We start from the raw sequence: 27042 nt of genomic DNA on the forward strand, positions 1-27042 counted from the left end.
CAGCATGGTGTGTGGGGATAGTCCTCCCCATGAGCAGGACTTGGCATTTTCCCTTAGTTAAAATTAATGAGATTCCTGCTTGCTCATTTCTGCAGATTGTCAAGATCCCTCTGAATGATGGAATAACCATCTGGTCTATCAACTGCTCCTTCCAGTTCTGTATCATCTGCAAAATATGCAGATGACATATACACAGGTTCAGAAGTGTTCCTAAGTGTAACAGAAAAGCAAAAATATTAGACTCAACAGCAGAATAACTGAGTGCTGTTCCCTGTCCTGTCTCAAACCAGGATAATGTAGGAGGGGATATTCATCAATCTAAGCTGTCTGAAGATGAAAAATAATAATAATAATTTAAAAAAAATCACATTTTCTGGGGAGGGATGATGCATCTGGTTCCAGCATGGGGTTGGGATACAGCTGGGATGTATAGTCAGATCCAAATACTGGGAAATGCTCCCAGGTCTTGTAGTTTAATCACAGCCTTTAGCTGTAATGCTGTCCATATATGAACACAATTCTCACTGAGTTTAGCGGCAGCTGACCCTGAAACTCTTTTGGCTTGTGATGTGTTTTGGTATGTAATACAATAGGTGGGAGGAAAACGTGTGCTGTGGATGTAGTTGCTGTTACAGCTGTGAGGCAAAGAGCCCTTCAAAGTGTTACTCTGCAAAAGAAATCCCCTTCTCTAGCCTATTAGTCAAAACAACTGCTTTGTGTCAAAGCAGCGCAAATAGCTTTTAGCCAAAAAGCTTTTCTAACTGCTGTTACGCTGGGGCCATTCTGCTCTGCCTGATTGCTGTCCCTATACAAGGGGTTAGTGTAGTATGCGGCTTAATAAATTCCACTGTCGGACTTCTATTGTCTCTTTGTTCTTCGTTGCCAAGGAAGCCAAATATTATTTCTGTCCTTGAAAGAAGCTGCAAATATGGGGAATGGCCTCAGTGAGAGGTGGGGGAGAAAAGAGATCCTGTGGAAAAATACCTTTTGTGTTTTCTCTTATTGCCTTTATAGAGATGATTGGGGTGATGTGGTAGAATGGGGCTGTTCTGTCTTTTCTATGTTAGTCAGATGTCTTTATCATTACTTATATTCCAGGCTAAGCAGTTCCTTCTCTTTGTGTATCCTTTGTCATGTTCTGAACTGCTACCGAGTGCTCCTGATTAAAAATCAGTATTCATTTATATCTCTTTATCCCCAGTCTTTCTGTGGCCTCTGTTACCTCACATTCACAGGTCCTTATTTTTTTTCCTGGCCTTTCCACGGATATAGAAATGGGATCATCTTCAGCTGATATTTGGGAAACTGAGGTGCAGATGAAACTGATACCAGATGAAGTGTGCTGGGAACTCTTCTCTGGCCCTGCAAGCTGGTAGCCAGAACTGACCATTCATGATGGCACCAGGGAGGAGGTAGAAGCTGTCTGAGAATGGCCTTTTGGTCCTGAGAAGCTAAACTAGCATGGTTAAACCTTTATACTAGTAAACTAAACAGTGTCAGGGGGATGTGCTAACCACTGCCACACAATTGTCCTGTTCAAGTTTTTGCATGCTCATGGTCAGCGTTTGGACCTGCCCTAACAAGCAGTTTCCGTCATTGTCAGGGCATGGCTCTGGAGAGTGCAGGCTGTCCAAATAGACAACTCAACCTTGTTTTGGGGACAAAGGGAAGAATGTAGTTGTTTTAGCTTATCAGTCAAGTTAGTGGTGTTTTGTCCTTCTCCCTCAGGGCTATGGATTGATCCTGGGCTTGATTTATTTAGTTACATAAATGAAGTTTTTCTTTTGTTTTATGGAGGAATCACTTTAAGGTGATTTAAAGTACTAAAGACAAAAGTTATGGTGGCAGAAAGACTTCAGGAATAATAGAGGCTGAAGAACACCAGCGTCTCTCCAAAGACTATGTTCTAGCACTAGCAACAACTGTGTTGCTGTACCATAAACCCTCATTCATCTGTGGGACCTCAGAGGACTAGGGCAGTGAACTGCCACTGTACTGACCTTCCGTACCCATGGTGAGCTCTGCCTTAGGAAACCCTTATCAGAAGAAGGTCATGAAGCCATTGCTCAATGCTGTGATACACAATGAGCAGTTCAGCTCATTCATTCAGTTTTGAGGTAGTTAGATGGGGCTCCCTTTATAGTCAGCAGAGGGATATACCAGTTTCAGACATGGCTTGTCTCTTTTTTTCAGTTAGACATCTAGTTTAGAATAAAATGTTTCACACCTGACAGTGCTTTCTTCTTTCTACTGACTGTATGGAGAGAGCTCAAATGGTAGCTAAACCTCATGTGTGTCAGGCTGTAAGGGGCAGTCTTCTAAGCTGAAGTTTTCCTTCATACTATGCCTTTGCCTAGCTAGGAAACAAAGCTACCTTCCCACCAATGCAAAAGAGAAAAAATCTGAGGACAGGGACCTAATAGGTCTAGATAATGAAGCCTAAACGAGGATAAATTAATTTAGCTAGTAATTTTTAAAGCCCCAACAAGAATACAAGTTCTGTGGTCGAGTGATGTGATTTTTTCAGGAAAAATAAAACTACAATTTAATTGGTGAGATATTTTGAGACAGGCAAGGCTTTTTACTTGAATACCAGGAAGGTATAGGTTGTTTAACAGGCAGAAAGGAAGCTCCTGCATTAATGCTTGATCTTCAGCCCAAGGTACAGAGACCATCCTGCTTTTACTCCCAAGAGCTATTTCCTGACCATTCCTGCAAAGTCTTTTCCAGGAGGAGCATGTGGGAAGTTGAGGTTAGTTAGCTTCAAGCTGGTTGGGCAGCCTGACAGCTCGAACTGGTGATGCTCAGGATGTCTGTCTCTTGTTAGTATTGTTTATATCAAACAATAAAAAAACAATTTACCTGTGAAATCCATCATTCCTGGTACCCTGACATTTATCATTGCTTTAAGTTGTCCAGTTACTGGTGAATAATAAATTCCCTCTTGGCTGAAGTCAATGGCTTAAACAGAAGATGCTGATCTGGCAGTTTTGCCTGGTTATTGCATACGTAACACACTGCATGTTCTGTTAACGCAATATTTGAGGCTTGTAGCCAAGTCATCAACGATAGGACATATTAGAAATAAGGGGAGACTCATGCAAACCTACTTTTTTTTTTTTTTTTTTTTTTTTCTTTTTACAGTCAGTCTGATCTCCCTTTTCTCCTGGATAATTTTTATCTCTGGGTAACACAGTCCTTTCTTCAAGCAGGTATGATTTTGAGCTCCACCATGTGGGAACATAAAGAGAGGTTGCTTACAAATGGATATACTTGCTCAAAATCTTCCTCTTTTCTCCTTTTTACTATTTTAAGGCTGCTCTCTGTTTCTCCAGTTTCAAGTGACCCAGCCTCCACGATGCTTCCAGCTGATTCTTGCTGGCAGGATAAGCTTCTGGGACCACACTTCTAATTGAGAAATGAGAAAGAGAATTCTTTTTTTATGTCTACTCTACCCTGTGTCTTCTTCTGTTTTCCCTTTTTAATTTTCTTCTTTTTCCCCTACTCTGCTTCTTCCTTTCACTGTTTAGCCTCTTCTATCTTGTCTCAGTCTCTCATCATTTCCTTTCCTCTCTTGGGGTTCATAAAGCTGCCAAGGCCTGGCCAAAGAAAAGAGAAATATACATTTCACAGGCAAAGGTCATGCAGAGGGCAGCATTACAGTTCTTATTGCAGGTCCTGGGGAAAAGGATGCACGTTCATTCTAGAGCTGTTGCTTTCATTACATTTGTCAAGTCTTCCCTGAATAAAAATAAATAAAATAAATATGGAATTTACAGCAGAAGGAAAAGGGAGATGTTAAAATCCCAGTGTTGGAAACAAGCTTTTGCCTAATTTTTGAATTTTCTTGGGAGGTGAATTCTGGGAGAATTAAGCACAAGGTCTCTAGTCTGGAGAGAAACCACAGTGTGGATTCTCCACAGTGTCTCAGCAGAGCTCACACCGTATGTCTGTGAGCAGTAGGTGCACTTCCCATCACAGACAGCAATTTGTCATTGTCCCCAAAAATTTCCTGCTGCTTCAGTGCAAAAATTGCTAGGTGGCAAAGCAATCTAGAGTGATTTGACCTACTTGAATACAAGAATTGCCTAAGCCCTACCCTTTTACACAATGTCAAATGAAGTTTGCAATACAAAAAAGTTTCTAATAAAAATGATGATTGGAGCATTGAAGTGCTTGTTAAAATCAGTGAGAGAGACTATAATCTGATCGGAAGTATTTTCCTGTAGGAGAACTCTTCACTGTCAAGATATTTGCACATGTAAGTCGCGTTGTATTATTTCATGCAAGGTAACAGTATTTCAAATTTGCTCCCTGGGATCATAGGAATTGTTTGACATTTTGACCTGCCAGCTGAAATCTACTTTTTTTCAAGGATGCGTAGGTCACTCTGAGAGCCCCAGAGCTGGCTTCTGGTGCTGTGTGCAAAGCACTCACGTCTGCTTGTGATGGCTTTAGCAGCAGCTCCCATAGGGTTTTGCACTTTTGCCTTCAGTCCTGTCATTTGCCCTAGTCTAAACAAAGCTGCCATCTCTCTGTACTCATAGTCTTGTCAGAATAAGTTCTCCTGAATGGGCAGAAACCTGTTTATTTAGTGTTGGTGTTTCTTAGTCCTTGTCAGATTGTCATGGCTTAGTTCTTGACTTGCTTAAAGTATTGGTCAGTGCACATAAAGTCTTGTCTGTCACTTGTGTGGTCAAATAACTGTTTTATTTGTCCCAGTGTGATATGCTGTGTAAAAGCTTTCTTTTAATCTGGGTGGAAACAGGATATATCCCTGTCACTCCCAGTCAAGCTGTGGGCAAAGGCCAGGCTGCTTTTAGGTGGTACTTCTGCTGTAGCTCTGCAGAACTGCATGGTTATAGCAAGGCTGATTTATATTTCCCTTGTTGCATGTTTCTAATACAGAAACAAACTCTTCCCTCTGTGTTTGCAATGGTGAAAGTCTGTGTTTTGGTCAGATTGGAGAGTCCCGGGTTGGTGCTCTGTCTCTCACTGTCACGCTACATGGGGACACAAAGGAGCTGTCACAGACCTTACCAGAGACCTGATATACAGCAGCTGCTTTAATTACAGATGCTGAATATTTCCTATTTCCAGAGAATATTTGGGGCTGAATTTTCTTTGGTATGTGATGAACTGGTAAACCCTGCGCTTTCAAAATACTAGAGGAAAAAACAAAAGGTGCATTCATTGGGCATGAAGGTGCACCAGAAGACTGCTGTCAGGCACTGTGCTCACCAGCATTGACTTCTCTGTGGGTGATATGGCTAAGGAGGGCCCAAGAAGGGATTTGATGGAGATAAAGAGGTGCCATGGAGAGACTTATAGGGTGCTTCTCCCCTGGGTGTGGAGAAAGTGTGACAGTGATGGTTTGCAGTTTGACTGCACAAGTCATGGAAGTGCAAACTCTATGCTATGCTGTGCTATGCTATTCTATTCTATATCATGGGTTAGATGGAGGTGGATTAAGATGTAGATCACCGTAAAATGTTCTTGGCCTCTTGAATAAGTAGCAAGATATTCAGTGAGCTTAGAGCATTTCCCGAGGGAGGTGCATGGATCCAGCTTCTGACTCCTTTCCCTGTCACATAAGAATATTGCATTGGTTAATCACTTTAGCGACACCCTGGCCCTTGAGAAATGGCACAAATTTGATTTCAGCAATTTTGGTGACTGGACAAGAAGGTGCAGAAGGGCTGTCAGTCTCTTGCCATAAGACCCAGTGATGCTTGTAGGAAAGTGTGGTGGTTTGATGTTGGCTAAATGCCAGGTACCCACCAAGTCGCTCTATCACTTCTCCCCGCTTCCCCCCTTTTTTTTTCAACAGGGCAAAAAGGGGGAAAGAAAATACGATAGGAAAAAAACCCAACCCTTGTGGGTAAAACAAAAGCAGTTTTAATGTAAGCAAAACAAAGGTCCACGCGCGGAAGCAAAAAGAAAACAGATTTATTCTCTACTTCCCATTAACAGGTGATGTCAGGCCTTCTCAGGAAGCAGGGCTCCAATACGCGTAGTGGTTGCCTTGGAGGACCAAGGGTGACACCCCCCCCCCCGCCCTTTCCTCCTTTTTCCCAGCTTTATACTCGAGCAGACGTCAGATGGTCTGGAATATCTCTTTGGTCAGTTCAGGTCAGCTGTCCTGGTTGTGTCCCCTCCCAAGATCTTGCCCACCCCATCCCACTGTGGGGGGAGAAATGTTGGAAAGAGCCTTGGTGCTGTGTAAGCACTACTCAGCAGTAGCCAGAACACCAGTGTGCTATCAACACCCTGCCAGCTCCCAACATAAAACACAGCACCATGAGGGCTGCTATAGGGGAAAATCAATTCTGGCTCAACCAGACCCAGTACAGAAATGTTGAGCATCAGCATGCCCTGGGAGCAGGCTGAGTGTGGGGAGAGATCCTGTTTGAGATCTTAAACTTCGCTGCAGACAGTGCTACCTACGGCTGCAGGAAGACACCAAACTCTGGGATTGTTTTTTCTTAACTAGGGTCTTTCCATTTGCATGTCAGATTTGTAATGATGTTGATTTCCAAGGTCAAATTTATTTTCCATAAGAATTGCTACAGGAAGGGGTGGGATCAAAAGGACTTCATTGTGGAACTGGAAGTCAGAATGAACACCAGTGAAACTTGCCTACATGAAGAAGTTTATCAGCAAAGGCACATTGGTAGTTAAGTGAGTGTGTCCCTGTGTGACTATGTTTACTATGGAAAATTATATGGGTATCATTATGGCAGCCTGATTATATCACTGTAGTTTTGCTGTTAAAAATCTCTTGTATATAAGCCATCTAGAGAAAACTGTCACTGCAATAAAATAAACCTGTTAGAACTTAATTTAGAAGAGCTATATGACCCCCAGTGGTGTGAGCTCTTTATCAGTACTTAGAATGTAATAGCAAGGCCACAGTGAGCAGCACTGTGATTTACTTGTGTGATGACTGTGTTTGGGAAAGGACTTGGTTGAGAGCCAAGGAGAAAGAGCCAGCTGAAGCTGCTCAGGAAGTATCACCCGTGTAGTTCTTATAGCTATAAAGTGATGACCTTGACACTTACTGTAGCTGTATGTCTAGAATGAAATAGTGCCTAGCTTGTCTATAGTGTGGGGAATTGACCTTTTCGGGCTGTAAGAAGTATACACTAGATATCTCTCAAAATTACAGTGCTCATTCTCTGAGTACTGAACAAACCCCATAAAGCTTCCCAAGGAGACCTGGTAATTATCTTTAGGTTATGCTATAAGATATATTTTATAAATAAGATTGTGCTATGTGCGATATACTTTATATAATTGACACATAATACATACTAATGCATGCTAAGTTATATTTTTTACAATTAAAGACATTAATATTTATAATTCTGTAACACTAATTATATTATGTATTAATATTTATAATGCTATAACACTATTTTAACCAAATGGTCTAAGAAATTTAGTGCTGCAGAAAATGAGCTCCACAGTTATAGTGGGATTCAGGCTTCTCCTGCAACTTAAACTAGGTAAAATATTCTGCAAAGTTTTGGGGTTTTTTAATGTGTGTGTGTGTGTGTGTATGTCCGCATATAAATATATACATACACACAGGTACACACACACATGGAATATTTAATGGGAAGTGTTAGGAGTTGCCAAATCTGGTAGCCTGAGAGGCAAGGCAGTGACAGCCCTGTGTTCCCAGGTGCAGGTGGCAGTGATGCTGAGCATCTGTTCCCGGTAGACATGCTCAGGCTTCTGAGATCAACATAGGCAGAAACACTCAGCATTCATGCAAACACAAACAGAACCAGTGGCCTCATCGTGTCCCCCTCTCTGGTTACTCAAGGTGAAAGCCTGTTAGTAGAAAATATGCATGCTTACATACAATGTGGATCCCCCAGTAAGTGGCCTTAGGCAGCCCATGCAATAGCTGGCTCATGGATCCTCTCCATGTCCAGTCACCTCACATAGACGTGTGTATGCAGACAGGTCTCTCAGTTGACTCCCTCACTCTCAGTCTTCCTGTAGCTGGCCTGGACCTCCTGGTCTTTCCTGTAGACAACTCACAAGCTGTCTGGTCTCTACAGTATCTGACCCAGACTTGTGACTGCTCTCATACCTGGCTCCTAAAGCTCTTATTCTACATGCCAGCTAGTCCAGCTTGATAGTCACTAGTGACCACAGATGGACATATGCACTTGCTCCAGTTGCAGGCAGGACACACACAGAGACCCTCTGGCCTGTGGTCCAACTCTGGTTGCTGTCACTGAGACCCCCGTACACACACATGCACACAGATCAACGGAAGAGGCTTTGATCTGAAACAGTGGAGCAGGAATAAACAGCTGGAGAGAAGGTTGCAAGTTGGTGAAGTCCTGGTGCCACTCCTTCCAGCCAAATTTTCTGTACTGTCAAATTTCCTCCAACGTTGTGGCTGCCTGCAACCATGCAGCTAGCAAAACATGAGTTTTAAAAAAATCCTTAAATCCAGAGGAATTGGATGGTCAACATCTTGATTTACAGGTCATGATACTGGTCCAAGATTATAAGAGAAACACTAACAAAGTGGAGGGAATCCAGTGGAGGGCCAGTAGGATAGTTTGGTGCTGGAGCACATGGCATAGGAGGGGAGGCTGGAGAAAAGAAGGCTGAGGTGGGTATCCAGATGCTTCCTTAGAGGAGGTAGGCTCCTCTAAGAAGTGCAAAATAAAAAGGCGAGAGGCAACAGACGCAAGTTGTGACAGGGGAAATTCTGAGCATGTACTTGAAAAAAATTTTAATCAGAACATGGTGAAGCACTGGCATATGTGCTTCAGAGGCTGGGGAATCCCTGTCCTCAGCAGTCCTTGCTCAGGACTGAATAAGGCGCTGAGCAACTTGATCTCACTTTGATATTGGCCTTACTCTGAGCAGCAGTTTGGACTAGATGACCTGCAGGAGGCCCTTCCAGGCTAAATTTCCCTGATTCTAGAAAGATAAACTTAAAAAAAGAGATATTTTTTTAAAACTCTGTTAATTTGCTGTTTCAAAATGTAAAAGATCAGGAAAAAAAAATCTCCATAGTCATAAGGGCTTTAAAAACTTGTTTTAGAAAAAAGTAAGTTCTCAAGAAACCATACACTTATGGGACATTCAGAGAAAATAATCTAAGATGATGTTCAAATAGCAAATAAGATTTTTTTGTATTGAATTTTTAGAGCAATTCTTTAAAGTTTTAGACCTAAAATACTTGCAGTTGGAGATGCTTATTAAATTCTCCAGAGTTATTCCAACAGTCTGTGGAAGGGCTGTAGTGTTTTATTAAATTCTATAGGATTTTACAGCTAGGAAATCTAAGGGAATAATTATCAATAATCCTCAACTAGTATCTGAGTTAAATTCAAGCCTGCAGAGTTGAAAACCACCATGTTTTTATTCCTGTCACCCCTAGCCCTCACCAATCTAATTTCCACTACCTTCTCATCCTTACACAAACCCAGGAGACCTATGAAATACGGTTCAGCATTTATAAAATGTTACCTTGTTTAGCCTTGAAATGCTGGCACTCAGCTGCAGTTCTAAATTTACTTTTGTTTCAAAGCCGTTTTTCTAAGTTAGCACTGGATAGATACTGTTTGGAGCCGCAACTGCGGTACAGAAGATCAGATAGCGGGCAAGGAACTGTTGACTTAAAATAAAAATATTTTCCTAAGTAAGCTTACAAGATGCTCACGTTTTTCCAGTGCTGTATGGTATCTGAAAGGTGAAAGGGTTGGGGAGTAGCCAAAGTGAAAGCAAATCTCTCTGTAGAAGGTTTGTAATAGCAAGTTTTAATCTCCAGTATTAGTAACAAAGCAAAACAAACCCTACTTGTCCATACTAGGCTGCTCTGTGATTTCAGAGAGCTGCTTTACTACTGCAACCACAGGATTATCAGTAATGCCTGGTATGAAATGCATTCATTGAGTTACTTGCTCTGGCTTCAAGCCTTGCCTGGGGTCACATTTCAGCCCTGTTTGCCTATCCTTGTGGCCTGTTATTCTATTCCGCTGGCTTAGCACTGTCTCTGTGAGATGTTATGAGTATTGGTGTTCTGCATATAAAGAATAAGCTGAAATTCTCCAGTCCATAGCCTAGCTGCAAAACAGGGTGGCATAGGGGTAGTCTGAGCTCCAGAAAAGTGTCTGATTAAGGTCTCTCCTTGAAGAAAGTTCTGTTTCACATTCAGAGTCGCACAAACATCTGAGGAAACTAGGAGAAAAGAATGGTAAACACTGAAAAACCAGTAGAGATTTGGAAAATAAGAGATTAAAAATAAAAGAATCTGTGTCAACCAGGAACAAGGCAATGTTTTATTCACTAACACAGTTAACTGCACTGACTTCATGTGGTTCAGATAATGGGAAGTTGCTTATTTCTAAGTATAATGTTCTTTTTTCATTATGTTGATTTTTCTCTATTATATGTATACGCTTCTATAAATGTAACTACAAAAGCTCAAAATGGAATATTTTAAGAAGACATTAATATAGCTTAGATATAACTCGATGCAGATATTAATGAAGCTCTGGCTTGAATTATGTGTTGTAGTTCATTAACTGTAAAAGTACTTTGAGTTTCCTTGTAATTTATTAGAAGCTTTGGATCATATCCAAACTGTACAAAAAGTTAGTTTTATTGTGATTATTACAAGGTAGAATTCCTCCAGCACACACCCATAGAGATGTTTCCTGGTGAAAGATGAAATTTGTCTTCTGATGAGTGGCGAGCTGGTGTGTTGGTATATGCCTTGTCATGTCTAATGGATGTGGGAGAAGAGGGCTTACCGCTTTTAGACAACCATGGTTAAATAGGATATATGAATGAGTGTTTGTATACTCTCTTTTATCCTGTATCTGGATGGGATGGAAGCTCTTATATCATCTGTGAACCACTCCATCAGTTACTTTGGTTTCAAAAAGACAGTGTTCTAGCTCTATGAGTGTAAGTAAAGGATGATGTTTAGATTTACAGTACCTGTAAAATGATGATAATCTGTATGAAACTGTTATTTTTCTGTAGCCCACATGTGTTAGAACTGGCTGTTGGATGAGAACTGAGCAAGAGTTCCCTGGAGAGGCAATGGTGAAAATGGTTCTTGGGAACTGACATTGCTGGGTGGGATAGAGTTACAGTCATCACTAAGCAATGTGTTTGGCAAGTAGTGGAGAGTAATTGTTGATAACTGATAGGAGTCAAACTCTGGACTTTAGAAAAATAAATTGCAAGTGGTGTTTGAAAGGAACATTTCCTTGTTGGAGGACAAAAATTATCTATTTTTTTTTGTGATGCACTTCTTTTGGTTGTTTATTCTGTAAATCCCTGCTTTGGTGGCGACATTGGTCTTTTGAATTAAGAAGTTTAGCACTTGACTCCTATATGTTGATTGAATTTGGTGATGCCCACCAGCAAAGATTCCATGCCCTCACCACAATCCTTAAAAAGAGAAGTGCTAAACCCAAAAGACTTTGAGATTGTTTTTGTTATCCCAGATTTGGTGGGCTTAATGCTTTAGATTTCTTTTATACGTTTACCATCTTTACAAATGAAATATTTAAAGAAAAGCTCAAATTACCACCTGCTCTAACATTGTCTTCCCTAGACAGGCTAATAAGTGAACTGCCAAAAAATTTCCTGATAAAATCATGAGAATCTATGTCCCTTCCACTCCAATATGAACCATGTCAAAATAGAGTAGATTTGAATGTAGCAGTACAGCTGGAATGATTTCCTCAAGTAATTGCTTGCCTTCAGTCCTCGATCTGACGATGGTGATTTCATATCCCAGAATTTGAGGATAGAGAAAGGATGTCTTTGGCCATCTTTATAAACAGCCTGCCTTATCTTTGTTTGGAGTGGACACTTGTAAGACTGTAGCTTATATCCCAGATAATGCAGAGACATATACTTGGTGGGGAATGACATCATTTGATAATACCTTTGTCATCTCAGTTTCTTGGCTGTCATATTCTGTGGTCTATGAATAGCTGATCGGTGATCTGCTGTATCATTTTACTAAACTAAAATAGTTTCTTGCAGCCATCAAAAAGATTTTTTTCATGCTTGCCAGAAGAGTGTGAAAGAGCTCTGTAAGCTATTCCTTGTATGCTTACGAAGTGCTTCTTAACTTGGTATACAAATGCCATTGAAGTCCTCAAACACCTGCCATTGGCTACATGTTTATGCATTTCATTCAGTAAAGAGCATCCTAGTAGTTGCCTCCTTACAAAAGGTCACTGGAGACTTATTACCGAAAATTCAACAAGGCTGATGAAAGCAATTCAGATTTTGGGTTACTGAACCATGAGTCGATGGATAACGAAATACCACCACTTTCAAAAGAACTACCCATGCATCTAGTGCAAATTTGGCACACTTAAAGAGGAAAAAAAAAAACCCCATGAATTCTCTACATCCACTTCCTTTTGCTCTTTGAAGAACATCATGTCATCCCTGATCATGCCCATGCCTAATTCAGTATCTTCTCTCTGACAGTGGTTAGTGCCAGATGTTTCAGACATTGTGCTTTGTTTATTATTAGCCAGTCACCATCAAAACATTCAATCCCTTCAATGTCTTGAGCTTGAATGAACTCAAGTTATTTTGAGATTGTTGATAGAAGACGAGAGGAAGGAGTTGTTTCAACAAGTGATTTGCACTAATTGCAGGTGTTGAAACTTTCTGTGATCCTGAATTGGTAATATGAAAGATATGCTCTAGGGTGGCTGTTCTGACAGAATAATTGAATATTCAGAGGAGCCAGTAGAGTCTTGACTGCACTTTGGTTGTATTTCTCTGGCTCCCTAATAGGTCAGCCTCAGGGAAAAGTCCTAATGCGCTGGAGTAACAGCATGGAAAGTAGGGTTTATTATTTTGTGTTATATTCCGGTTCTGTGTGTAGTTTGCTTGTCCTGATGCTTGTCTTGTATGGTTGCCTTACTTCTGTAGGAGAAGAGCTGATCTGACTTCTGGACTAGGTGTGCAGCATCACACAGAGCGTGTGTTCTACTGACTGGGAAAGGGGATGCACTCTAGTAGTTAATTTTATTCCTAGAGTACTTCCTTGAACAAGTGAGATAAAGACACTAAATTAAACAGTGCTGTTGCCTGATCTCTGTCACTCTGTTGCAGCTCTGTCACTCTAATTCTCGGGCTGTGTCTCAGCCTATTTCTTATAAACAAATGCTGCCCTAGGGACTTGGAAATTAATATATTGATTTGAGTAAATATCTATTTGACACACACCTTGAGGCACTGCAGCAACAGAACTGCTAAATAAGAACTGCAGGCTAAAATTTAGAGAAATTGGAGAATCCAGCCCTCATAGTGGCAGCTTGAATGCTGAAGTTAGATTACTGTGTGTTGGTTATCTCTGAGAGCAATGATTATAGTGTTAGGCACCTTGAAATTTGTTCAGACGAGTATTCTTTCACACAGCTCCTGAGACAGGTTTCAGTGTTGGTGTGGAAGAAGAACTATTCCCACTAAAAGCTCTGGATGTAGGCTGTACTATTTTGGAGAGTAAGAGAAAGTTGCTGGCTATGGCTTTAGGGACAGAGAAGAGGCCCTGGGAGTGTTCAACTTAGTGGAGTGAATATACCCTACAGATGTGACTATGAGGATAACTTGAGTTGATGTTGAAATGATTCTGAGCAAGCCACGTGAACTCTCTCAGATCACATGAATTGTGGTTCCCTGTGTGCATTATCATGCCTTGGAAGACAGGATGATGAATGTGAGGAAAGAGTGCACCTTGCAGTAATGAAGGGTAACTGCATACCTAGCTGGCCCCTCAGTATAACAAAGATGTTGAGAATCTGGAGAGTGTTCCTTTGGCTGCCAAGAAGGCAAGGGTACTGGTACATATGATAAATAGTAAGAGACTGAGGGATTTAAAAGTAAAGAATAAGGAGAGTGGGATCTAATTACTGTTTTATTCTACCTAAAGGTGTAGAGGAAATGGAACTAGTCTTTTCTCTGAAATGCACAATGAAAGAATCAGAATGAACCAAAAAAAGTCATAACAGGAAATTCCAATTGCATGTCATGCAAAAATTTTTCACTGTGAAAGTTGTTAAGCATTAGCACAGGTTGCCCAGAGAGGTTGTGGAGGCCCAATCCTTGGAGATGTTCAGAACTGGACAAGGCGCTGGGAAACCTGGTCTAAATTGACCCTGCTTTGACCAGAAGGTTGGACTAGATGACTTGCAGAGGTACCAGCCTAAATTATTTTATGATTAAGGGCCACCAAGAGAATAGTCACATTTTACCCATTTTTTTAAAAGCAAGTCTAAGATATACCTCTGGTTCCCTTTTAGGAATTTGTCCAGGGATTACTTGTTTCTCTTAACAGTTTTGTCTTTTCTTTCTGAGTCTTAAGAAAAGAGTTTACCAGCAGCATTCCCACAATGCCCTGTCCCTGTCTTCCTCTACTTTTTCTTAAGAGGTAGAGGAAGACAGGGACAGGACATTGTGGGATTGCTGCTGGCAGACTTGTGTTGGTGGCCAATAGTGGGAAGGGGACTTCCAAACTCGTTACAGAGAGGAAGTCTGTAGGATTGAATGGGACTGTGGCTGATGCTGATATGGGACATGCTATAGAGTTCCCTGCACAGATGTCTCTATATCAGCACCTCTATATCAGGTTTCCCCTCATGCATGAGTGTGGCAAAGTCAGGAGTTGTTTGCAGCTCCCATGGCAACCAGACTGCAATCAGCCCTTTTAACTCAGTGTAACTTTAACAAGGCTTTGTCCTCATGCTTTATTCTTTCTTAGAACTTTAATATTGTGTCTAATGTCATCCTCTAACAAACAAAGAGAAATTTGGTTCTGTATGCTGTTTTCCTTCTATAAAAATTGACATTGCAGAATGGGAGAGAAAGCAAAGCTTTTGTGTCAATGGCCTAGAACAGAAGGTGCAACCAGAAGAATTAAAATGGTATATTGTGAAGGGAGATTGAAGATATGAATGGTGTGCCATGATGGAATAGGACTTCATACAACCAACTGTAACCCCAACTTTCCCCTTAGTAACTCTGTGTCTGGGCCTTTCTTGCCCATGATCATAAGTTCACAGGAAAATTGAGGTCAGAAGGGACTTCAGTTCTGTAGTCTAACATCCTGCTCAAAACAAGGTCAGTTAGAAAGTCAAGTCAGACCAGGTTGCTCAGGGCTTTATCCAGTAAGGTCTTGAAAATTTCCAAGGATGTAGACTACACAACTTCTCTGGGCAACCTGCTCCACTGCTTGACTGCCCTCACAGTGAAAAAGTTGCTCCATATACCTGATCTGAAACTGTGTTTCATCTTGTGCCTGTTATCTCTCATTCTCCTACCATGAACCACTGTGAAGAGCCTGACTCCATCTCCATGATAACTTCCCTGTAGATACTGTCAGGTTTCTATTAGTTTCCCCCAAAGCTGTCTCTTGTCCAGGCTGAACAAGCCACGTTTTACAGGACAAGTACTCCAGCTCCCAACCAACTCGGTGACCCTCTGTTGAACTCACTCCAGTTTATTTTATTGAAGTCTGTCTTGTATTGGGGGGGGTGCAAAATTTGCATGAGGTATCTAGATGTGGTCTAAATGATGGGCCTGGCTCAGCTACATTTCCTGTAAACTTGACAGATATGCCAATGTAAATAAGTGGTATGATTGGACTGAGAGTTTGGAGCATCTGAATATTGCTTCCACTAGGGATATATAAGATGGCTGAAGCCCAAATCACCAAGCCTTCCCCGCTGCTATGTCATTGTCTCTCTCTTTTGCACGTGTGTGAGATGAGTAATAAAATCTGCGTTCCTCATTGCTTGTTAGTTGTTTGTTTGTTAGACTGCACTGCTGTAAATCATCTAAATATTAACTACTTTTCACTAATGATGGATTTTGTCCTTTTGCAGGTTACATATCACAAGTACTAAAGAATTACACTGACCATGCCTGTGATGGAGAATATGTCTCCCTGAGATGTCCTCACAGAACCACCATCAGCATCCAGTCTTCTTTTTATGGCCGAATTGTACCAAGTCATCAGATGTGTCCTTCTCGCTATCCCCACTCCTATGCAACTTTAATTAAAGAAGATGTCGCCTGTTCAGTTGGCACGTCCCTTCAGGTATTGCACCTTAAATTGGATCTGTTAATTTTGGACTTTGTCTTTCCTTGGCCAGGCAGCAGCTTTCTGTGCTGGTGCTTGCATAGACCTGTATTAAGCAGTGCTTCTCAGTGTGGGAGTACTGACATCTCACACAGCTTAGTGGATAATTTGTCTTTGTAGTTTAGACAGGACTGAGTTAGATTTTGCTGATAAATTTCTTAATTTTGCTGCAACTCTAGTTAGTTAGGAATGGGGTTGAAACAGAATTACACTGCAAGACTACATTATGTTTGACTGGGTTCAATTTTTTTTTTTTTAATAGTTTTCCTTCCCAATGGTTAGCTTTTTCAACACATTGAGAAGTTGCTGTGGTATTCTTTTTGCTTTAGAACTGATCCTATTTCAAGAGGCTTTTACTTTGGTAACTTGAAACCCAAAAATGAATCCTTGGCTTTACTTCTGACTCATTTGGCTCTTAGGACACTTAAGCTTGTAATGTCCCAAGTTAATGAGCTCTGTCCATTTGTGCAGGGGATGTTGACTATATGTATCCTCCCAAGAGCACATGTGAGGTCAACAAATCAAAGGATTATTTGGAAGGTGCCAGTGTTACTCAACTGTCACTAGGATCAACTAAAATTAGAAACATGAGTTGGCTGATGTTGTTGAGATGAATGGGGTCTGCTCCTGGATGATGAAGTAAGCACAAGTCTTTCCAAGTGCAGGATTTGGGACCGTGAAAACTTTTGGGCAAAGATCTTGAGCACCTAGTGTGTTTATGGCTATGAATCAATAATAACTCATAACAAAAATTTATAGCAGAACTAGATTAATAAACCTACAGGGCTAGTGAATAATTTCTTTTATAATTTGGCTAAAGGCCAGAGTTTCCCACATCGCTTCTCACTCTTACATCCAGGGTTTTTAAGAGGAATTTACAGCATTTTTTTAAAGTTGATACAAGTGCTTTGGCTTCCAAATGTCAGTGGTAAATTCTCAAGAAATTGCACAGGGTTGGTGTTTGCCTGCAGCGTAACCCTTAAGCTGACAGATTTGCAGTTGCCCTCATAACACTTCCACTGAACAAGAAATGACTGAGTTGTCGTATGGGAGGATACGGTCCTTATCAGTGGAAGGCTTTTCCACATATGATAATGAAAGTTTGTAATACAACAGACAAGAGGCAGTTGTGTTGTTTAAGGTGGGAGAACATGGACTGAAGACTTTGGCAGAGGCTACCTTTCCCTTCTTTCTTTTATCAATTTACTGCAAAATTTACTTGAAACATTTAATTTACCAGCATGATTGATACCTATGTGTGTAGCCTCATCCCTTGTGGGTGGAGGGCCCACTTAAGGCATCTGGAAGAACTTGAGAACAGGGAAGATGTAACCTTTGTCTTTCCAGGCCATGGTTTTATGTGCAGGAGGGATTTAAAAGAAATCCTTACCTGCCTGGCTTATGTCCTCAGAGCTGTTACCCTTTAGCTTTGCCTCCAACATTTACACTGTTTGTAATTATAGCTTCCCTATTTATCAGAGTGAGAATTGTGTTCCCTGTAGGTAGTCTTGCAGCAGATCTCTTATACAGTATGTTTCTTACATGACTGAGTCCAGAACACTCCTATTCACCCATTTTTGGAGATGCAGATACGCTAAGAAAGTAGCTGACATTCTCTGTTCTGCCACAGATTTCTTGGGGGACCTTGGGCAAATTCCTGAGTCTCTTTGGAGGAGATGCACAGTGCCTCTTTGGTGCCCCCAAATGTGGCTTTGATGCCTCAACGTGCTGTGCTTGGTCAGGGCAGGATGAGTCCAAGTAACAGAGATGAATCTTGGTTTCTTTTTCAATCCTGGAGGGGTGAGGCCTTTCTGAAGGGTAAACCAGAAGCTCCACAAGCTGAATGGCAAGCTGCCTGCAGCTCGCTGGTAGGAAATGCACGTATGTAGGAAAATTGGAAAGCCGTAGAGAGGGAAATTGCATGTATCTTTGTGGTTTTGAGGCTCAGCTATATGGCTGCTGTAGGCAAGACCAATTACGTGTGTATTCTGATTGTCAGTAATTTAAAAAGTCAGCCAAACCAAACCCTTCAAAATTAAGTATATAAAATCAGTGTGTCTAATCAAACCCATGACCGTATAAATTTGCTGCTTCTCTGGAGAGTAAACTGGAGGGAGTGTAAGGGGCAGTTATTAGTATTATTCCCTGCAAAGACTACATGTGAGTAACAGTTAATTCCCATTTAGAAAATCTCTCCCCTGTAAATGTCCAGTTCAGACATTGTTTCTATGTTAAAAAGGGAAAAGAAAGGGTTGATTACACTGAGACAATCACTACTAATCCAGCCTTACGTAGTTGGTTGCCGTGATGCCTTGCTTTAGTCACTTGTTTTTGTTTGGAATGAAATGCAGACCACTTGGGAGACCGTGTCCAAGACATTAAGGCAGTGACCCCAAACTACACACTTCTGTTATTCTAACACCGTAATGTCAGATTCAGTGGGAGATTTCCAAACGCACAAAGAATTTGGACGTTGTTCTGCCAATTAAACTCAGACACCGGGGTGAAAAGAGTAGGCTTATTTTACTGTTAATTATTAAAGAATATAACCAAGTAATACAGAAAATAAGTAGTAAGAAAAATACAGAATAGTACACTTAATTATTACTACATACAGTTAATTATAGAAAATAAGAACAAGCAAGTTAATGCACCTAATCATTACTACACGACGGGGAGAACAGTGATTAAGAAAGATATATCACCACTTGTACATGTTACCAACATCCAGACCCGCAGTCGCTGGGGAGCCCCAGTTGCAGCGAGGATTTGGAGTACCTTTCCCTGCAAGTGGAAAGTCTTACGCGATGCGTCCATCCATAGGTGAGGCATCCAAAGTTGTGGCAAGAGGGTCCAGCCTCATATACCAAAAATCAGCAAGTTAGAATGACTTGCACTTTTCTTTGAGTGGAAACATCTGGTTTTATCCTCCTGTTGGATTCTACCCAAAGCCTGGCCAGGGCTTGGGGGGGGAGAACCAAGGGAGTTTCTAACAAGGCCAAACACTTGGTTCTCAGCCTTGAACAATGCTAAACAATGGAAGTTGGATACACATTCTCACAACATTTCATCCTCACTACTGATTACTTTTTGCCTAAGCTGCATCTTTCACAGTGAGCATACATATTTCATTAATGATCAGATACTAATTAATAAACGCTAATGGCAATATAGATTTTACTAATTAGCAGATACTAATAATGGGTAACGTTTAGTTGTGAGGCTCATCTAGAGGTCAACTTTGTTTCAGGATGTATTATTAAGGCCCTAGCACTACAGACGTTCAGACTGGGATTTGAGTTTTGATGTGGTTGGTCTCTTGTTAACTTTTAGATCAAAAGTCACACAAATATGGAGAGATCAGAGCAACAAAATAAAGTCATGTTGAAAGCCAGGCATTATTTGCTTTTTAAACAGCTCCTCCTGCTCCCCCCCACTCCACTCAGTTTAACAGCCCAAAGTTAGCACAAGTCAAGTGAGATATACAGCAGGAAGGAAAGAGAGACTTATGCTGTATTTGTGAAGCATCTTTGAGCTATTTTGAAGATGGAATTGTAGAAAACTCCCACTCATCCTTTAATAATAGAAGCTAATTTGGGCCACTAGTGCTGTTAATTAACAACCTGGTCTGCTCTTGGCTTTTCTGTACTTTCCTAGTGGAGTCCTGCAGAGGGTATTCCTGACTGCGAAGTAATAGAGAGCAATGTCCTTGTCCCAGCCAGGAGGGATGAATGTGGGACAGAGGAGAGAAACATCTGGAAACTTGGTGACTCTGGTAAAAGGAACCCATGCAGTGCAAACTGTCCTGCCTTGGCAGAGGAGGTCTCTGAGGAGAAGCTTTATGGTGGCTGAACCATTTCTTTTGTTTTTTGTAGGTCAGAAAGAGCAGCTGCCAGGACCAAAATCTATTCCTCTTTCACCCAGAAAAGTAAATCCTTGAATATTAAAAGTTGTTTAAGCATATGAAAATGGTTGGCAGTAGGTAAGAGGGTGTTTATCCACACTGCATAATTTATGCAGAGAGATGAGTTGTATGCCCACTAGAAAGTCTATGTCGTCAAAGCAGGATCATGCAAAGATGTTAGTTTGCCTAATGATAAGTAATTTAGTAAGAAATGTAGTCACCCCCAGCCAAGCTCACGATGCCCAACTTGTGCCTGCAAAAATACATGGAGGCACATTTATATTTGAAGGAAGCTGCTCAGCTGAAGAGGAGGAGATTTGGAGCAGCTTGCTTATAAAGCTTTCCACAGCTGCTCATTCCTGGATCATTATTCCCCATGTCACTTGTTTTTAACAGTAAACTACTCAAGGTCTGTATGGAAGAATGTTTAATGGTTGGTCTAAAATTATTGCTCATTACCAGAAAACTAGATTACACTTTACAGCAGATTACCTGCAACATACTCATTTTGGTAAATTGACAGAAAAATAAAACCACAGCCCATTTAGAAGGAAAACAGAAAGCCTTGGAGCAAAGTTTATTTAGAAGGAAAATAAAAAGCCCTGGAGAGGCACTTATCCATGGTGTTTCTGCTCCCAGATATTTATCAAAGATATTGTAGGCTAACTTCTGGCTTCACAGTTGCATCTACCGAAATCAGCAGGAAACTGCCCTTCAGAGGGCAACGTTTCCATGTGACTTGTTTCCCCAAGAGGAGCTGCGCTTAGAAGGTGCTCTGGAGCAGAGTCATGCCTCTCATTAGAAAGATTAGCCAATTTGTGGAGGGAGCGTAGGCATAGCCTGTGGCCTGGGTCTCTTTCAACACTCTCCAGGACAACCAGTTGTTGGTGACAAGAATCACTTGTGCTGCTGATGTGGTATTTCCTTTTGTCCTTTAACTGAGATACAGGACACCTTTGCTGCCACCTCTCCTGCTGCCCCTCCAGCAGCGGTACAAAAGGGAGCAGATTCCTTGCATGCTAACTGCAGGATTCCCTGAGCCCTTCTTCCCCCCTCTTTATTTGCACCTACCAGGAAGGTTTCTGTGATAGAAAGCAAAAGGAAGCTGATCTCTTAGGTGATGGAAAGATGAGATAAACTTTCCAGTAGCTGCATGACTCTCAAAGCATGGGCCAGTTGTTGATCACAAAATGATGGGGCTGGAAGATGGGTGTGTGTGTGTTACTGTTGCTGAAGAGGATTTTATTTTCTCCGAGTATTCTGGATTAACAGTGTAGCATAGTAAAATACAAAGTAGAAGAAAATGATCCAACTGCTTTAGCTTTCTTAGTAGGCCAGACAGTGACTACTGCCATGCCCCATCACAAGATATTGCATGGTCCCACTGATGTGACAGCCCTAAGTGACCTCAACAGGAATGAGAAAGGGCCCTTTCTCATGTCTGAACATCTGTGAGATTATGATGGACAAGGGGAAAGAGGGACAAAAATTATAGAAAGGAAGAATATAGCTCATCAGTACCATAGGAGAACCCACCATTTGTCATATTGCATATTAGATCTCCACAGCTTACAGACAGTTTGAACAAGGAAAGTTTTGGTCTCAGAATGAATTAAAGAGCAGTTTGGTCAACTCTCCATCAGACTATATTAATTATTTTGCAGAGAACGATGAGCAGTGAGCTCAGGGTCCAGGAGAGGTTACTGCAGTGCCAAAGTTGCTCTTAAAAATCACAGAACCAGTGCATCTTCATTCATGAATCTTGCCTATCTTGCTGAAATATAACTCTCTGGCAAGCAGCTCCCCCAGCTAATTATTTGCAAGTAGAACTCCTTGATGGCAGGGGTCATAGATAATCTCTAAATTGCTGTATCTTTAAAATCTTTGGCTTGACTGAAATAGCTCATCAGAGCAGTGTGATTATATACTGCAGAAGAAGAGACACTAGAGGCAGAGGTGGCTGGTGCAGCCTGTCTGCCTGATGAGGCAGGACTGCTCCCCGGGGTGTAAACCTCCTAATGCTTTGTTTACTCTAAATTTAAACTTTCCAAGTCATGGGGCTTCCATCATTGCCACTAAGACTCTGCTTGACAGTGTAATAGTTTGCTCTCAGTGATTTTTTTTTCCCACTTTGTGTTTTAAGCTTTCCCTTTCTTTAATCCCATGACTTTTGGTTATGCATCCTTTTGTATTTCTTCAGCACAGACCTCCTCTCCCTTTGAAGTTGACCCCGCATACAGATTAAGTTTCCTACTGCTAGGAAATGTAGGTAATGTTAATTAGGTGATATTTGTAATGCAGCTTTTATCGGGTCCTTCTATTTGCTGATCATGTTCCTGCTTTTTGTGAATTGCTGTCTCTGAGCTCTTTCAAGGCTCTACCAGTGGAGGTCTGGTGAATCTTGCTGTTGTGTGTTAACATCCCAGCCCACTGCTGCCTGCCCTGCTGCCCTGCTGGTGTTTACTACTCCGATAGCAGGGCTGGTGAAAGGGAATATGTGCCCAGTTTTCAGCTCTTTATTTCAGTCTGGTGTATTAATGTGAGTCACCAAATGTGTGGGCATAGTTCCCTCCTGCTGACTCTGCTGTGAGCATTGTAAGGTCCATGGGAGAGAGATAAGAGATAGCTAGTAGAATCCTAAAACCTGTCATAGATCAGCAGTCAGGATGCAGGGCCTTTGATCTCTTCTTCATGTGATGCACAGATTGAATACGGTAATTTGGGCAAAGCTGAATTACTTTCTACCGGAGTAGGCTGGGAAGGTTGCTTGATGAAGCCGTAGGCAGGTAACCTGTATCTCATCAGCATGGATTTCATTTTCTCATGTAGTCTGTTCTTCCCTGTTACTGATACTTGGAAAAATCTTCGTGCTCCATGGACTTCAGTAATTTGCATGAATGGAGATGAATGTGCAATCTTTAGATAATCGGAAAAAGGACCTGTAAATAAGTTTGCAACTTGAAAGGACTAAATTTATAGCGTGTTTTAAAGCAATACTAACATTCAGGGGTATATAAAAGAGTATCAAAATTCAAATGAAATGTGACATAAAGCCATTATGAACGCATTGTGCTGTGTGGCTTTGTAGGGAGAACTCATGCCACTTTGTTGTATTCATTTCTTCCCATTGCAGAACTCATGGAGGTGCACCAATATAAGTGTTGGTGTAACTCTACCGTAATGACTATACCTGGACTGAATTTGACCTAAAAATGCTTAATCATCGTTTTTAAAATTACTGGTATCTTCTTGTGTAAAGTTTTTAGTACAAACCTCTGCCCATCTTCATTTGACTGCATAAAGCTCTGATCCATTCATGCAGTTTGCTCTGAGTTATTCTCTTCAGCGACATACAATTTGGGCAATTATTTAGTGGGGTTCCTCAGTGTAATTTCATGCCTGACTGACAAGCCCTGCAGTCATCCTTATGTTCCTTTGATGATGGAGGCTGTACAGAGAGCAGCCCTATGGCAAAATCCTAGTTCCCATTGAGTTTCACCAGTGGCTTCTATGGGTCCAAATTTTCACCCTAAGTGTGTTTAATCTATGAACTACTACAAGGGACTAAGAACTGAGATAAGTTTAATTGCCTTGGATGTTAAGCTCAGTTGTGGTTTATTTTAAGCTTGCAGGGGAAGCAGTTCTTGAAGAGTGATTTGAAGAGACAGAATAAAGATGAGTGCACCCTTGGGAATGGCTGAGGACAGCCTTGCAGAGCTCACATCCAGTTCCAGATTTAAAAGGTTGTTATCTAATGAGCACAAGCAATTACTTAGCTAACAAGCACAACAAAATGAGCACGAGAAATGTGTTTCATCTGCAATGCCCACTAGAAAGACATGGTTTTGAGCTTGAGGCTGCCCTTGCTTTAAGACCTGGGTCACTGCAGTGAGATTAATCCAGGGCATAAATCACAGGGGTTAGATTAGTGTTTGTTTTTCTTAAATTCACATTTCTTACTCTCTTATCTCCTCTAAATCTTGCAGCTTCTTAGCTCAATCATGAACCAGAGAATGGAATGGTTTTAAACAGCCACAACTTCCCTCCTGAGCACTGGCTGTCAGCCCTCAGGCTTGATTTACCACTGGAACGCAATTATAAAATGGCACAATGCAATTAATGCGTCTTCCCTCCCCTTTCATTCCAGTCAGGAATTCCTCCTCCACCTTTTTCAGTTGGAGTGATTTTTATATTATAACGTAATCCAATGTGACTTTATTTTTCTTTAGTCAGGGGTCTACCAGATGGCAATGACATGAACAGCTGATTATATATCCTGGTCAGGGATGATTCTGTGTGTCTATTACTATTTCTGTGCAAGTTCAGATTGTTTGTGGGCCCCTTTTTATTTGGTTTTGTGGTTGTGTTTTCCACCTTTACAGCTGACAGTCACAGCTAGAAAAACAAGGCAAACATAGAATGAATCGCTTAAATTTTTCCAGCCATTAAGCAAAAGCCGTGTAAGCTCAGGACATTCCCTCACTACCAAGTAAACTCACAGCTTTTCTGGTGTCAATCTAGCTGGTCATCTGCAAATACTTCAGAAATGAGATCTGACCTCTGCCAGAGCTTTGGTACTACCTAGAAGTATGATTTTTTGAGAGTAAGACTAGAAAGCTGAGGTCTGGATTTGTAAGGGCCCCTGTAAACACCAGATGCACTGTAGGGGCAGGGCAGTGTGCCTGTAGTGGATCATCTTGTCACATATGATCTGTGGAGTCACTGTGTGGCACAGTGTTTAAGAAGATGTTGGTATATAGCACATACTGATGAAAGCAGTGGGGAGGAAGATTTCTATGTATACAAGGATAGGTAAAAATTGTACGTGCCAGTTTTTAAGTTAATGTTAGGGCTGGTGTAATAGTCAACCATTGCTAATTTTCTTTGTATTTTTCATGATGTATTTCACTGAACACTAAATGTATTTTTTTATTTTACTCTTTATGGATGTATTTCATTATGCCTAAGACTACTCAAACACTGCAGGAAATCAGAAATCTGAATGATTTTTTTATATTTTCAGGAAAATTGTTGCCCTTCAGAGGGAGGCACATTAAAATTATGTGAATGAAAAGGAAATATTGATTCCTCTCCCTCCATGAAATAACTTCTCAGAGTCATGGCTATTATCAAATTAAGTTGAAACTGTAGCTAAACACTAAAACAAATTAGTAAAACGCATATTCAGCCTCAAGAGCACTTCCTTTTTTCTATGGTCTCACAATGGCATAGATTACTTTTGCTCCTTAATTTAGGTGCAAACTCCTCCCTAGGGCTTTGTGTTACTTTGCATACTGCAGGAAGTAAACTCAGGAGGTTTTACTTATGTGGAATATATGGAGTAAGCAAGACATACCGCAAGTTAGAGCACAGCAAGATGGCAACATGTGAAGGCTGCCCATGTTCATTGTTCTCTGAGGTTGGTAAGTAACTGCCTTTGCTCCTGGTGCTGGGCCTAAGGACAGATGAACAAGTGCTGCTTAGGCATGGAAGCTGAGGTTTCCAAAGAGGCTTCCCGTTGGCCTAACTCAGTCTCTGCTGAAACCCAGGGTGGTTTTCCCACTGGTTTTAATAGCACCTATTACACAATGCTAAAGGCTTTTGAAAATCCCACCCATCTGCTATGAACAGGTTTATTGACCAAAAATCTGAGTCTGCTGCATTTGAGGGGAGAGAGCTTCCCTTGTGGGAAAGAAAACATTTAGGGTGCTGCTTCTTTCTGTTTGCTTCATTGGGTGCTTGCTCTTTGCACTGCTTGGGTGTAAACAGTCATAGTTGTCCAGTACCAGGAAATCCTTTCAGGTCCACAGTGATTTGGAGAGGATTTCTCTCCATATATGAAGCACTGAAGAGTTGTTCCAGTTGTTCTTTGCCTTTTGAGATCAAAAGAGGTATCTGCGTAGAGGCCTCACATAAATTCCTTTTGCAACTCATTGGATTTTGCATTAAATTAAATTTCACATGCTGAGTGAGCAGTCAACTCCTATGAGCCTAGAGGAAAGAATATGCTGTTTCTATGGATTTTAATGTGACGGTCAAGTTAGGGCTAACACTCCCAGGCACCTCCTTCAGTGTTCACCTTTCGGCCTTTCCATGCTAAGCCCTGTATTTTGAAACAAAATGCCTGCATTTTATTACATTTGTAAGTGCAAAACAACAGCATATGTTCTCTGCTCGCTAGAAAAGGCCTGAATTGTCTTGGTTTGAACTTTAAAATAAAGGTCAGACTTGAGGTAGGCATGAATTCTTGCATGTGTCAGCCCAAAAGGTGAAAGCTTAGGAAGTTATGAGCAACCACAAATGAGGCAGTTTCAATTTGCACTTGAAACTGGAACAGCTGTTGTTTCTGGTGTTCGGAGGTTGACATTCAGAGTTATAATGCTAAAGATTATATATATTACATTCAAGGAGAACTCAAAAATAGGGAGTAGTCACAGAGGCAGAGAGAAAATTCGTTTGGGTGGTGCATGATAGAGAAGGAACAGCCTTCATGTTAATGGCACAGGGATGAGATTGTGGGAAAGACCAAATATTGAGGTGGGTGTAAGAAAAGGGAGTAGGGTGAAGACAAAAGAGACCAGGGGAGTCTAGGGGAATTTCTGAGAAAGGATTTTCTAGCACCTCCTTGGAAGTGAAAATTAAGTGTTTTGGGACTAGAATTCACAGGTCTGTATTGCAGGGACTTAACGATGCTGGTGGATTACCTCGCTCTGTGGTCTCAAAATGCTCTGACAAGTTCATGCATGGTGAGACAACTTCTCATGGGGGAATGACCCCCCCGCATTCCAGGAGGATATAGTCAGTGACCTACTGCATCACAGAAACACACACAAGTCTATGGGACCAGAGGATCCTGAAGGGACCTCAGGACCCGAGGGTGCTGAAGGAGCTGGCTGGGGTGCTCGCCAAGCCGCTTTCCATCATTTACCAGCAGTCCTGACTGACTGGGGAGGTCCCGACAGATTGGAAACTGGCCAGT

At 41.4% G+C, this 27042-nt stretch overlaps 1 protein-coding gene across 1 annotated transcript in view; it reads left to right on the forward strand.

Moving 5' to 3' along the window:
* The window catches only part of EVA1A (eva-1 homolog A, regulator of programmed cell death), a 210663-nt gene that overhangs the window by 43584 nt on the left and 140037 nt on the right, over positions 1-27042 (forward strand). The window contains exon 2 of the mRNA XM_074820817.1: positions 15903-16117. Coding sequence (XP_074676918.1) covers positions 15903-16117 — 215 coding nt within the window. The remainder of the gene's footprint in view (positions 1-15902; positions 16118-27042) is intronic.

Source organism: Strix aluco, chromosome 3, assembly GCF_031877795.1.
Source record: "Strix aluco isolate bStrAlu1 chromosome 3, bStrAlu1.hap1, whole genome shotgun sequence".
NCBI lineage: Eukaryota > Metazoa > Chordata > Aves > Strigiformes > Strigidae > Strix > Strix aluco.